This window comes from Bufo gargarizans, chromosome 6 (genome assembly GCF_014858855.1).
Source record: "Bufo gargarizans isolate SCDJY-AF-19 chromosome 6, ASM1485885v1, whole genome shotgun sequence".
NCBI classification, from domain to species: Eukaryota; Metazoa; Chordata; class Amphibia; order Anura; family Bufonidae; genus Bufo; species Bufo gargarizans.
This window is the reverse complement of record NC_058085.1, coordinates 89570157-89585440: the sequence shown is the minus strand read 5'-3', so window position 1 is coordinate 89585440 and position 15284 is coordinate 89570157. Positions and strand designations below refer to the sequence as shown.

The 15284-nt window shown below is 45.6% G+C and overlaps 1 protein-coding gene across 1 annotated transcript in view; it reads right to left on the bottom strand.

Moving 5' to 3' along the window:
• Positions 1-763: 763 nt before the first annotated feature.
• The window catches only part of AHCY (adenosylhomocysteinase), a 39172-nt gene continuing 24651 nt past the window's right edge, over positions 764-15284 (bottom strand). The window contains exons 8-10 of the mRNA XM_044297496.1: positions 11669-11786; positions 10065-10259; positions 764-1062 (exon numbers count right to left, since the gene is read on the bottom strand). Of these exons, the coding sequence (XP_044153431.1) occupies positions 931-1062; positions 10065-10259; positions 11669-11786 (445 nt within the window). The 3' untranslated portion in view covers positions 764-930. The remainder of the gene's footprint in view (positions 1063-10064; positions 10260-11668; positions 11787-15284) is intronic.

Below are 15284 nucleotides of genomic sequence, written 5' to 3'. Positions count from 1 at the left end.
AAGCCAAACAAGTTCGCCAAACACTAGATAAGCAAAGTGATTTGCTCAAAGCAGTTCTTGAGCAGCAAGGGGCTGTCCCAAGCAGCAGCACAAGCATGGAGGACCTGCTACTGCAGGAGTAAGCAACCTCCGGCACTTCAGCTGTTCTAAAACTACAACTCCCAGCATGCATACATGCTCTGTTCTTCTCAGAACTCCCATAGAAACTAATGGAACATTAAGTCCTACTTTTAGGACTCATTCACATGACCGTGCAGTGTTTGGTGATGCACAAATTGTGCATCTGCAAAACTCGGATGCCGCTTGTGTGCCTTCTGCAATTTGTGAAAGGGAACAGACAACCCATTATAGAAATGCCTATTCTTGTCTGCAAAAACAGACAATAGGACACCATTTATAATTTTTTGCGCGGCCACGGAATGGAGCAATGGATGCTGAGAGCACACAGTGCTGTCCGCGTCTTTTGCGGCCCCATTGAAGTGAATGGATGCGGAACCAAAACACAGTTGTGTGAATGAGCCCTTATATAAAGACTTGAAGTAGTCAGCCCCAACACAAGTCCTAATACTTTCATAGATGGCATGCTGGATATGACAGAACAATACACGAGATGTAGTAACAAAGCTTTTTTTTTATACAACTTAAGTGCTTCACAGAGAAATCCAACATTACAAGAACAGTAAGAACCATAGACTTTGGATCTTCCACAAAGCTGTAAAACCGTGTTTATTCTGTGGATTTCCGAGATTGCTGTGCCTGTATGAGGTACAGGTCTCATACACAAGGTGTACATCAAAGAGGCGAGTGCATCTGAACCCTGGAGCACAAAGCCAGTTTAACAATGGCCAAGGTATCAGTTACACAGACAGGGGTCAGACGCTGGAAACACTTGACTATGTCGGCTGTTCTTTGGATCACGGTCGTGGCCCCTCAGTATCTGTAATGATCAGGCTTGAAGGGTCCCTCCTTCTCCAGACCAAGGTACTTTGCTTGCTTTTCTGTGAGCTTGGTCAGTTTTACTCCAAGCTTGTCCAGATGAGCAGCGGCCACGGCCTCATCAAGCTGCATAAACAAAAAGATGGGACATTAGGGAATAGAATAAGACATTTAGAGGGGTTGTTTCACTGCAGTGACTGGTATTTATCATATAGACAATGGGGGTAATTTATCACACTGGTGTAGAGTAGAGCTGGCTTAGTTGCCCATAGCAACCAGATTCCACCTTTCATTTTCCAAAATGGAGCTGCCAAAAATGAAATGAGGAATCTGATTGGTTGCTATGGGCAACTAAGCCTGCTCTACTTTACACCAGTGTGATAAATGACCCCAAATGTTAATACAAGGCACTGTCTAATATATTGTGATTGTCCATATTGCCTGCTTTGCTGGCTCGATTCATTTTTCCTTCGCATTCCACACGGCTCATTTTCCAGAGGTTATGACCACCCTGGCATCCAGCAACAGTAGCTGTGCAGTGACCCCCTGAGGAGCCAATGTAGAAGATAGGAGTGGTAGTCGCCCTAATGAAGCATTGAGTCACAGTATTCTCTCAGGCCATTGCTCCCTGGGGATCGGTACAGTGGATGTAGATTACTGAAGACAGACCACAGTTAAACGTAACAAGGTTTTTTTTCTTTACCAAGTTCAATGTAAAACTTCCAAATACATTCAGCAGAAGCAATTTCCAAGTTCAAGTCTGTCTGGTACCAGCAAGGAATCTGGATGGCTTCAGTTAAAGGGGTATCTGGAGGAGGTCCAACACCCGGGACCCCCACCGATCTGCTGTTCAAGCTTTTTCTGGACCAGTGATGACAGGTTAAAAATCGGTCACATGGCCTAGGCGCAGCTGCTACACCATGTACGGCACTGTGCTTGGTAGTTATGAAGGCCGCGAGGCTCACAGGAGCACCGGTACCTTCTCAAACAGCTGATCAACAGGGGTCCTAGATCTCCGACCACCAATCACATACTGATGACCTATCCAGGAGGAAAAAATGAATCCAGCCAGCAAAGGAGGAAATATGGACAACCACAATACATTAGTAAGTGGCTTGTAGTAACTTTGTCATAGAATTCGTATTTTAGTGATCTGGATACATTAAAACTTAGCTTTTATTATAGCTCTATAAAGATAAATGTGATTTTGTCCCTCAATGAGAAAAAAGTAGGTAATCGAAGATTGCTCACAGTGTCCCTTAATCTGACGGGACTTTTACTGAGGGCAACAATAAAGTGTCCACGATGACAAAGAATGATGCAACAAGTGTACTCGTGCAGTGGTGCCCCAAGGCCTAGGCAACCAGAACCGTGTACATTAGCATCCAAACCGCAAGATAGTCAGGACGTTGGCACACATTGGGCCAGCATCTCATGCATCAAAAGTGGACATATGATATAACAGGTGTTTCACAACAAAAAACATATGCACAACGACAAACACAACACAAAAAATGACATGGGTGCAAGAGAATCCGTGTAACACAATGTACACTGATGCATCCACAGCATAAAGGTGCACGGCGGCACCGCTAGAAAAAACCAGGTGTCCTACCGTACAGGTTTTAGGTACTCGGGACACTTCTTTGTTTTGGTCTTTATCGAACAGGGTGGTCCGTTGCGGCAGTTAGAGGATACTGTGAAGGGAATAAAAATGAAGATGTTCCTTCTTGTCCCTAATTGGCCCTCGCAGCCCTACAATAAACCTCTAAGTCTAGCCACGAGGTGTCCCACTAGTTGGGCCCCCGTCCGGAACCTAACCCTAGAATTGTGGTCCCTATAAGGCCCTAAAAAGGATCCCTACATGCATGTTTCTGGGGTAGGGGAGAAAGACCCCTCCTCTCATCAGGGGATGTGATTTCTATGGGCCAGAAGATACAGCTTTATTTGCCAAAGATAAACAAGGGCAAATACAAAGAAAAGGAAAGTGAAGCGCACAGGTAGGTGCGCGACAGACAACGGGAATAAGGGAGAGGGGACAGGTAGAAAAGCTCCCTCTCTTTTAACAATATAGTGAAGCGCACAGATAGGTGCACAACCAATATAGCGGTAAAGATAGAGAAGGAGGACAGATGTAAGCGCCCCTTGTCTTCTTGTGGTGCACAGGTTGGTGCTGCAGATATATTAATATATCTGCGGCACCAACCTGTGCACCACAAGAAGACAAGGGGCGCTTACATCTGTCCTCCTTCTCTATCTTTACCGCTATATTGGTTGTGCACCTATCTGTGCGCTTCACTTTCCTTTTCTTTGTATTTGCCCTTGTTTATCTTTGGCAAATAAAGCTGTATCTTCTGGCCCATAGAAATCACATCCCCTGATGAGAGGAGGGGGTCTTTCTCCCCTACCCCAGAAACATGCATGTAGGGATCCTTTTTAGGGCCTTATAGGGACCACAATTCTAGGGTTAGGTTCCGGACGGGAGCCCAACTAGTGGGACACCTCGTGGCTAGACTTAGAGGTTTATTGTAGGGCTGCGAGGGCCAATTAGGGACAAGAAGGAACATCTCCATTTTTATTCCCTTCACAGTATCCTCTAACTGCTGCAACGGACCACCCTGTTCGATAAAGACCAAAACAAAGAAGTGTCCCGAGTACCTAAAACCTGTACGGTAGGACCCTTGGTTTTTTCTAGCGGTGCCGCCGTGCACCTTTATGCTGTGGATGCATCAGTGTACATTGTGTTACACGGATTCTCTTGCACCCATGTCATTTTTTGTGTTGTGTTTGTTGTTGTGCATATGTTTTCTGTTGTGAAACACCTGTTATATCATATGTCCACTTTTGATGCATGAGATGCTGGCCCAATGTGTGCCAACGTCCTGACTATCTTGCGGTTTGGATGCAAATGTACACGGTTCTGGTTGCCTAGGCCTTGGGGCACCACTGCACGAGTACACTTGTTGCATCATTCTTTGTCATCGTGGACACTTTATTGTTGCCCTCAGTAAAAGTCCCGTCAGATTAAGGGACACTGTGAGCAATCTTCGATTACCTACTTTTTTCTCATTGAGGGACAAAATCACATTTATCTTATAGAGCTATAATAAAAGCTAAGTTTAAATGTATCCAGATCACTAAAATACGAATTCTATGACTTATGTGAGTGATTATATGCGAATAATCCACATTTAATTTTAATTGATAGTAACTTTGTCAACATAATAAATGCCTTTTGGTGAAGGGATGTGGGCATTATGAGGCAGAACAAAGTTAAAATGCACGAGAAACTCCTGGATCTTCCATGAATGACATATTAAATGGCTGCCCTGTAATGGCATATCTGCCACTCGAGATTTGCCAGTGATCAATGAATAAAAAGTATTCTTTGGCATTCAGAGGCTAAAACAAAAACGACATGAAGTGTATGCCAGGGGGGGGGGGGGGTTGGGGGGGTCAGCAAATAGAGAGGAGCTAGTTTCATGACCTGAAATTCTCTCATCCCCATCAGCAACCTTTGGCACCCCAGCTGTTGTGAAACTACATTTTCCAGCTTGCACTCAGCTGTTCTCTAAACTTCCATAGAAGTGAATGGAGCAATCTGGGAACTGTAGTTTAAGAACTGCTGGAGTGCCAGAGGTTTGTGACCCCTGGTCTACACAACTGTCCAAGCGCACGACTACACAGGACAGAACTGTATGGCGGGGATATGCATACTTTGCTGCAGATTCGCATTAGTTACATGGGGAGTTGTCAAGTATTTCACACAGTGCATTGCAAAGGGTGAAATAAACATAAAATGACTGCAGATTTCAAAACTGCAATCTAATAAGAGAAAATCCACAGCATTAACTACTTCCCATCTGGGCCATTTGCCCCCTTCCTGACAAGGCCCAATTTTGCAAAACTGACATCTCACTTTGTGGTAATAACTTTGGAACGCCTTTACTTATCCAAGTCATTCAGAGATTGTTTTCTCGTGACACATTGTACTCCATGATAGTCATAAATTTGAGTCAATATATTTCACCTTTATGAAAACATCCCAAATTTACCAAAAATTTAGAAAAATTTGCAATTTTCTAAATTTCAATTTCTCTGCTTTTAAAACAGAAGGTGATACCTCAAAATATTTATTACTTAACATTCCCCATGTCTACTTTATGTTGGCATCATTTTGGAAATGTCATTTTATTTTTTTAGGACGTTAGAAGGCTTAGAAGTTTAGAAGCAATTCTTAAAATTTTTAGGAAAATTGCCAAAACCCACTTTTTAAGGACCAGTTCAGGTCTGAAGTCACTTTGTGGGGCCTACATAGTGGATACCCCCATAAATGACCCCATTGTAGAAACTACACCCCTCAAGTTACTTAAAACCGATTTTACAAACTGTTAACCCTTTAGGTGTTCCATAAGAATTAAAGGAAAATGGAGATCAAATTTTTTAATTTCACTTTTTTGGCAGATTTTCCATTTTAAATTTTTTCGCATCGATGGTTAACACATCGATGGTTAACAGCCAAACAAAACTCAATATTTATTACCCAGATTGTGCGGTTTACAGAAACACCCCACATGTGGTCATAAACTGCTGTATGGGCACATGGCAGGGCGCAGAAGAAAAGGAACTCCACGTGGTTTTTAGATGCCATGTCCCATTTGAAGCCCCCTGATACACCCTTACAGTAGAAACTCCCAAGAAGTGATACCATTTTGGAAACTAGAGGATAAGGTGCCAGTTTAATTGCTACTATTTTTGGGTACATATGATTTTTTGATCATTCATTATAACACTTTATGGGGCAAGGTGACCAAAAAATGGGTTGTTTTAGCACAGTTTTTATTTATTTATTTTTACAGCGTTCACCTGAGGGGTTCAGTCAAGTGACATTTTTATAGAGCAGATTGTTACGGACGTGGCGATATCCAATATGTATACTTTTTCTTATTTATTAAAGTTTTACACAATAGCATTTTTGAAACAAAAAAATGTTTTAATGTGTCCATGTTCTGAGAGCAGTATTTTTTATTTTTTTTTTGAGAGATTTTCTTATGTAGGGGCTCATTTTTTGCGGGATGAGGTGACGGTTTTATTGGTACCATTTTGTGGGACATATGCGTTTTTGATCACTTGGTGTTGCACTTTTTGTGATGCAAGGTGACAAAAATTGCTAGTTTTGACAGTTTATTTTTACGGTGTTCACCCGAGGGGTTAGGTCATGTGATATTTTTATAGAGCTGGTTTTTACGGACGCGGCAATACCCACTATGTCTATTTTATTTTTTCTATTTAACAACTTTTTTTATTCCTTACTTGGGGAATTTTTTTATCTTTTTTTTTTTTTCACTTTACTTTTTTTATTTTACACTTTTCGTCCCCCATAAAGTCATACAAGACCTCTGGGGGACATTTACTTCACTTTTTTTCACTGTTGATTTCTCCTGTAACTGGAGCCGACATAGTAGCCCTAGTTACAGGAAAAATACACCCCCCAGAGAGGCTGTACAGCGCAATACAGCGCTGTACAGCCTCAGTGCAGGGCTGATCGAGGTCTGTGAAAGACCTCACACAGCTCCTGCACTCTCCGGTCCCGGCGGTGCCGGAACAGGAAGCCCATAGCGCTTCCTGCTCTGCATACACAGTGCTCGGCGAGCGCTGTGTATGCAGCGATCTAGAAGGCAGGGACACCTGGCCACTGTCCCTGCCTTCTCTAAGGGTTGCCCTGCTGTCACTGACAGCGGGCAACCCGATCAGCAGCTGCACGATTAGCGTGCAGCTGCAGTTTCTGAACGGACGTTTTAAAACGTCCATTCAGAAATAGAGATCCACCTCCCGGACGTTTATATCCTATGGGCGGACGGGAGGTGGTTAACACCACGTGTGGCAGCCCCTCATAGCATCCTAGGCTTCAGATTAATCATGCTGGATAAAACTGTATATACCCTTTAAAAGCTACCATATTTGCTTTCACCCACTGATAAAAAGCATAGATCTTGAAAATATAAATAAAATTTTAATTTTTTAAGTGTATATATATATTTTATATACATAGTTAGGTCCACAAATATTTGGACATGGACACAATTCTAACATTTTTGGCTCTATACACCACCACAATGGATTTGAAATGTAATGAACAAGATGTGCTTTAACTGCAGACTTTGAGGGCATTTACATCCAAATCAGGTGAACGGTGTAGGAATTACAACAGTTTGCATATGTGCCTCCTATTTGTTAAGGGACCAAGTAATGGGACAGAATAATCATAAATCAAAGTTTCACTTTAATACTTGGTTGCAAATCCTTTTCAGTCAATTACAGCCTGAAGTCTGGAACGCTTAGACATCACCAGACGCTGGGTTTCATCCCTGGTGATGCTCTGCCAGGCCTCTACTGCAACTGTCTTCAGTTCCTGCTTGTTCTTGGGGCATTTTCCCTTCAGTTTTGTCTTCAGCAAGTGAAATGCATGCCCAATCGGATTCAGGTCAGGTGATTGACTTAGCCATTGCATAACATTCCACTTCTTTCCCTTAAAAACTCTTTGGTTGCTTTTGCAGTATGCTTTGGGTCATTGGCCATCTGCACTGTGAAGCGCCGTCCAATGAGTTCTGAAGCATTTGGCTGAATATGAGCAGATAATATTGCCCGAAACACTTCAGAATTCATCCTGCTGCTTTTGTCAGCAGTCACTTCATCAATAAATACAAGAGAACCAGTTCCATTGGTAGCCATACATGCCCACGCCATGACACTACCACCACCATGCTTCACTGATGAGGTGGTATGCTTAGGATCATGAGCAGTTCCTTTCCTTCTCCATACTCTTCTCATCACTCTGGTACAAGTTGATCTTGGTCTCATCTGCCCATAGGATGTTGTTCCCGAACTGTGAAGGCTTTTTTTAGATGTCGTTTGGCAAACTGTAATCCGGCCTTCCTGTTTTTGAGGCTCACCAATGGTTTACATCTTGTGATGAACCCTCTGTATTCACTCTGGTGAAGTCTTCTCTTGATTGTTGACACATACACCTACCTCCTAGAGAGTGTTCTTGATCTGGCCAACTGTTATGAAGGGTGTTTTCTTCACCAGGGAAAGAATTCTTCGGTCATCACTACAGTTGTTTTCCGTGGTCTTCCTGGTCTTTTGGTGTTGCTGAGCTCAACAGTGAGTTCCTTCTTTTTAAGGATGTTCCAAAGAGTTGTTTTGGCCACACCTAATGTTTTTGCCATCTCTCTGATGGGTCTGTTGTGTTTTTTTCAGCCTAATGATGGCTTGCTTCACTGATAGTGACAGCTCTTTGGATCTCATCTTGAGAGTTGACAGCAACAGATTCCAAATGCACATAGCACACTGGAAATGAACTCTGGACTTTATATCTGCTCATTGTAATTGGGATAATAAGGGAATAACACACACCTGGCCATGGAACAGCTGAGAAGCCAATTGTCCCATTACTTTTGGTCCCTTAACAAGTAGGAGGCACATATGCAAACTGTTGTAATTCCTACACCGTTCACCTGATTTGGATGTAAATACCCTCAGATTAAAGCTGACAGTCTGCAGGTAAAGCACATCTTGTTCGTTTCATTTCAAATCCTTTGTGGTGATGTATAGAGCCAAAAATGTTAGAATTGTGTCCATGGTCCCAGCAACTTCAGGAACAGATCACCGCCACAGCATGCCATAACCTATCACCATAAATCTAAGTAGTACATAATAATCGGAGACATTTGTCTCAAGCATGGCATTTATTGCCTTTGAGGCACATAAAATGATTGTGCTCATACGCGCCACGTCTGTACTTGTAAATATTAACAGCAAACCACTAGATTATGCCATCAGTGTGTGACCAGCAGGGGCCCCATTTCTCAGATCCCCACTGATCTCACATTGAGACATGCTGCCAACCAGCAACAAAATGGAAGCCCTTTGAAGTGTCATCTGCAATGTCCCAAGTAATGATCATTTAGAAACCTTTTCTTTTTAATACTGCATACAGCTGCGATTGCACAAGTTAGGCAAACGATTTAAGACTGTGTGGCCGCCTCCATACAGGAATACAAAGAAGCTATTTAAAAAGCCAGTAGTGGCCTTTAATTAAAAACCTACTTACTGAAGCATTTGTCAGCCAACAAAGTTTGGAAGAGGCAGTCAGCTGGTTTCAGGAGGTAGACCGAACGTAGTCACCCAGGCCAAGCCTCCGTTATATCATTTTCAGCTAAAGCAGTTGTGCCACGTTTACAGGTTATCCCTTGTCAACAAAAATAGGGCATAACTAGCTGATTGTCCAAATGCTGGGACAAATACAGAATGGAGGTCCCGTTCTGATTGAGCAGCAGGTAGAGCAGGTGCCCTGCCGCTCCATACATTCACTACGGCAGTGACGGAGACAGCCAAGCAGCGGGAGCCCACTTGCAGCCTCACTCCATTTAATGAATTGAAACCTAGAGCAGGTCTGCATGAAAACCCACAGCAGAGACCGCAACACAGCAGTTTCTGCTGGGGGGATACATAGAGGATAGAGATGAGCGAACTTGTTTCAAGTTCAGGATATCTAAGAATTCTGTTATGGATTCTGCTACCACGGACCATAAGTTATGGGCCGTGGTAGCAGAATCCATAACAGAATTCTTAGATATCCCGAACCTTGTACGCCAAACTTGAAAAACAAGTTTTCTCAACACTAATGGAGGATTTTGTTGAGGACAAAATGGTGGACATATTCTAAAAGTACTGAATGCCATCACAGAAGTGACAGACCGCTGAAATCAGCCAGTCTGTCACTGCACTCAGCGGGGGCAGCTGACCGATTCCCTTTATACTGACTCCCCTGTAAGGGTATGACCACACCTAGTGGGTCCCAGGCCTAAAACTGCCCCAAATCATTGGGCATATTTTGATGCAGAAATGCTTGCACCCTTTGTGCACTGCAGAAGGCAAAATCCACAGCAGTTAACATAAATTGACACGCTGCGAATTGAAAACTTCCATCACACGTCCGGTTATGTGCAGACCTCTCCGTTGTATATGTATGACTGATATGCACCTTGCGGCTGCTGTAATGGCTGCTGAGGTGCAGTAGAAAATCTGCTGCAATTACAGGTAGACCGATCACCTACAGCACTTACCTTCTTGGGCAGGAAATATACTCCTAAAGGATATTTGTCAGTGTTGGTCCAAAGTTCAATCTGAGCCAAGACCTGATTAGTAAAAGAGTTACTCATGACGAAGCTCGGGTGACCCATGGCACATCCTAGATTCACCAGACGGCCCTCGGCAAGAAGAATTATGTGTCGGTCATTTTTCAAGAGGTATCGGTCCACCTGTCAATAAATTAGGTAAAGTGTGTTAGTGGTTCACAGGATGGTTGGGGTCTACATGAGGTCCTGTATCCTCCAATGCCTCTAGAGAAACTGCATCATATGGCCAGAAAGTCTGAATGCCAGGGATGGCCAACCTGAGGCTCTCCAGCCGTTTCAAAACTACAACTCCCAGCAGGCTGATAGATGTCTACAGCCATCAGCAGGGCACGGTGGGAGTTGTGGTTTTACAACAGATGGAGGGCCACAGGTTGGCCATCCCTGGTGTATGCCAATTGTTTAAACCCATTAACATGGATTATTCTGCCCTTTATGCTGAATTTGTATTGGGAAGCCATACATGTTTAAAGAGCTGGCACTTCTCCTTACTGGTCTGTTTTAGGAACTACTTGTATTCTCCATGTAATAATTCTGGAGCATCTATTCTTATGACTATGCTGTAACATTCCTCTGTTATTTGTACTAGAAATTATGGATGAGTTGTCAGCAGCTTGCAGTAAAGGTACAGATGGGAGTTACCCGGGGGGGGGGGGGGGGGGGTCCCTGCACAGTGACACCAGCAGCACTGAATGGACAGTCAGACACACCCACTACTGGTAACACCCAGCAGTACTTTTACTAAAGACTGACAGCCATTTGTAACCCAGCAGGAATACAGGAATGGCACAACAGAGTCATAAGAACAGATGGTTCAGAATTGTAATTACATGGGGAAAGCAAGTAGTTACTAAAACTGACATGTGACACGTCCTCTTCATTTTCAAAACACATCAATGCTTCCGATATTTATTAAGGAGCTTCTGTCCGCATGATGAATCCTATAAAATCCACCATATTGCTTGGCAGGGTTGATCCTGCTGAGTATAATGATATATTTATTTGCACTGTAGACTGAACAGCTTCAGTCTTATGACTATTTAGGGTTATTCTAATTACCCATTAGGAGTACCAGGGGGCCATCTATAGCGCTAGAAGCACTACTACGCTCTTGTGATCCGTTTAACCCCCCGTTCTTCCCCTGTGAGTGACAAAACTAAACAAGTCATAAAGCTCTATGCTCTCAAACCTGCTCAGTTATTTGTGCCTGTGCAGTGGATCTAATGAGCGCTACAGATCAGATCCACTGTGCACTCGTGGTGCTCCTAGCGCTACGGCCGGTCCCCCTGGTGCTCCAGTAGGTAATTAGCAGAACTATAATAAGTCATATGGCTGCAGATCAGGCTACAGGGAGATATATATATATATATATATATATATATATATATATATATATATATATATATATATATATATATATATATATATTATATATATATATAAATAATTTTACTCAACACGTTCAACCCTACCAGGCAATATGCCTGGTTTATAAGGTTGATTAAGCAGACAGAAGTTCTTAAAAGGTGGTATACCTGTGGTTTGATGTTCACTTTCTTAACAGCGTTTTCATTCAACCACTTCACATCAAGTTCAACGTCAAAGTGGCCGATGTTGCAGACAATGGAATCGTCCTTCATCTCCACAAAGTGTCTGTGTGATGAAAAAACAGAAGTATTATGATAGGGATAGGTTAGTGTAGGGACCCAATTGAATAACGAGATTTTTGTATAACTTACCAGTAAAATCTCTTTCTCGCTCTTTCCTTGGGGGACACAGAAGACCTTGGGTATAGCTCATCTCCCTAGGAGGCGTGACACTAAGTGAAAACTGTTAAGCCCCTCCTCCACAGCTATACCCTCAGCCTGGAGAGAGAGGCTGCCAGTTGCGTGTCCAAGTAGTGAAAAAAGGCAAAGTCCAAAAATGGAACCAACAAGCCAACTACCCAACGGGTAAAACAAACTCGGAAACCGTGTAGAGAAAAACAAAGAATGGGTGGGTGCTGTGTCCCCCAAGGAAAGAGCGAGAAAGAGATTTTACTGGTAAGTTATACAAAAATCTTGTTTTCTCGCCCAGTTTCCTTGGGGGACACAGAAGACCTTGGGACGTTCAAAAGCAGTCCAAAAAGGGGAGGGACCACAGCACCAAGGCGAAGCACCCTAAGGCACCAAGAAACCGCCGCCTGCAGACCAGGCAGCCCAAGGCAGCATCTGCCGAAGCCAGAGTATGCACCCTGTAGAACTCCGCAAGGAAGACCAGTGACCGCCTTGCACAAACGCATGGCCGAAGCCAAATGCCTCCGGCCTAGGAGGCACCGACCGCTCCAGTGAAACAACGGTGACACCAAAAGCAGAACCCTGCCCATGGTGTGGTAACCACAGCAATAGCCACTGTGAGAAAGCGGAGGAAAGCCACCCTGGAGGCCGCCAACCCTTTGCGCGGACCTCCTGGAAACCCAAGAGACCGAACGTCGACAAGAGTCGGAGATCTCCAAGTAAAAACCGCAAGGCCCAAACAACGTCCAAACCGGTGAAGTGTCCGTTCCCGGGGTTGGGAAGGGGAGGGCGAATGCCTCGTTAAAATGAAAGACAAACACCACCTTCAGAAGGAAGGAAGAGACGGGATGGAGAACAGCCCTGTCCTGAGGAAAGACAGAAGGCACGAAACAAGAAGGGCCGCCACTCAGGCACCCGTCAGAGACACAACGGCTACGGAAACACAACCGTACAGGACAGAAGGAGTAGAGAGAACTTCTGTAACGGCTCCAAGGGAAAGATTGGAGTGCCAAGAGCCCAGTATGTAATTCCCAGGGCGGAACCCGAGGGCAGTACAAGGGAACCCCAAAGCCACTGCACGGAAGAGGGTCTTGACAGGCCCAGAAGGCCGGGGAACGCTGAAAGGGGAAGGACAGTGCTGACACTTGACACTTCAAGCAACAGAGTCCCAGTCCCAGATCTAGGTCGGACTGGAGAAAGACAGAACCATGGAGAGAGAAAGGCAGAGTGGGGGAACGCCCAGCTGCCCACAGAACCCCCGGTAAAAACCCTAAGTCCTACAACAGATCCTGGACGAAACACGGCCAGGAGCGAACACTAGCGAGCCCGCTAGAGTCGCCTGGGCAAGCGGGTGAAAACCCAATGTGATCAGGCGCAGACCAGTAATACGGGCAGAACTGTCGGCAAAACTGGTCCCGCCGGCCCCCGAGCAACGTTGTCCCGTATCCACCCGGAGTGGGGGGAGCAGAAGGACAGACGGAAGGAACCGAAGGGTCCGCCCAGCAACCGCCAGGACAAGACAGGCCAAAGTCCATATCGATGTAGCCACCACAGGAAGACATCCTACAGTCCCGGTGTGGGAGATCTAAGGGCAATCTTGACCGAATGGAAGTCCTCCCAAGTTACCGAGAAGGTAAGACCATAGCAGGACCATTGCCCAGAATGGAAAATAAAGGGAGGACAGAACGCGGTAGACCCGGTAAATAGGCACACAGCTAGAACAAGGGAGACCGTACGAGGCCAAAAGGAACACCGGAACCATCCACATGAACAACCATGCTCTCCCCAGAGGGGAGGGCAGTGAAAGAACAGCCTCTGAAGCCTGGCCGGGACAGAAGCCACATCGGAGTGATCGGTACCGAGCCGAAGCCAAACAGAGTCGGCGATTAAAGGCAGTCGAGACAGAGGCCGGCATAACACCCTCCAACCGAAAGGAGGAGTGGGCAACAGGGAAGCCATAGGACAGCTAAAAGGCAGAACCCCGCTACACTGAGGCGCCCGGTACACTGCCACGCCGAAGACGAATACCCCGAAGAACCCAAGGTGGAAGTCCTCCGGACCTGGGTAAGCGAGCACCCAAGAGAAGTTGGGTGACCATGAGGAGAAAAGCGGCCCCAACCCGGTAGCGGACCAGCCTGAAGCGCAGAGGGCGCCAAAAGAAAAGACTCATACCGCACGACACCCGAAGAGGAGGAAACAGTAGTAGGCGAGGGAACAGCAGTCCCGCCAGAGCCAACGCAGAAGTCGAGTGGCACTGCAAACGGCACTCTCGACCCAGTGACCGCTTGCGCCGGGAAGCAAGTGCGCGGGAGAACGAATGGGTACGTATCTAAGAACCACAAACACTCCCCAGGTGGAAAGGCCAACGGACATGGAGGATGCCGACACAACGGGACCACAATATACAGGCCAAACCAGAGAACGAGCACCACCCAGCTCGGTGCAGTAGAGAGCAAGTAGAGCCCATCTACTTATATCTAAAGTATACACCTTTGAATACAATGGCATTCTTTTAATGCTGGTATGACAACACCCAGGGGTTATACAGGTGGACAGAATGATCTCCTTAGAGAAGAGTGCAAGGCCCGTGACAAGCACCTTATCCCAAAAGAAAAAAGTATGTCGCAGAAGGAAGTGAGGCATACGCAAGCAAGCAGTGAGAAGGCCAACCCACCTATGGGAGGAGAAGGCATACACGGCCCAAACAACGGACAGAGCGCACCAGAAATTCCGCTCACTGCAAAAAAATTGTCACCCAGTGAAAGGGATCAGCCACAGAGTCCAACAGTATCCAGAAGGAGACCATGCACATGGCCGCACAGTACCCAGCAGGAACGCAGGAGGTCCGCCCAGTGAAAGGGGGACATGCACGGGGTTATCCTAGCATTAAGCGATTGCGCAATAACCCACCCAACACCGAATACTGTGGGAGTGCAACTACTCCGCAATGAAGGGGAACATGCAAGAGTCCCGCACAGCATATCAAGGACAGCCATGGGTCTCGTGAGGGTGCAAATTTCCACCCATGGAATGAGGAGGGCTGTTTATGGCCCGCAACACATCCGGTGAAAGTGCAGTATTCCGCCCAGAAAGGGGTGGGGCCATGTACACGGCCGTCATTGCATCCAGTGAAAATGCAAGCACCCCTCCAAGGATGCGGGTCATGCACATGGCCAGCAACGCACTGGCGAGAAAACAACCACAGTCAGTGGCGTTGAAAGAGAACAACCACAGTCAGAGGGTATATGCGCATGCCGCCTGAGGAAAGGATACATGCCCACTGCTGGCAGCGAATCCAGTCAGTGCAGCACACCGCCCCTGGAAAGGGGGTCATGCACATGGCCGGCAGCGGATCCAGTGAGAGCGCAGCATACCA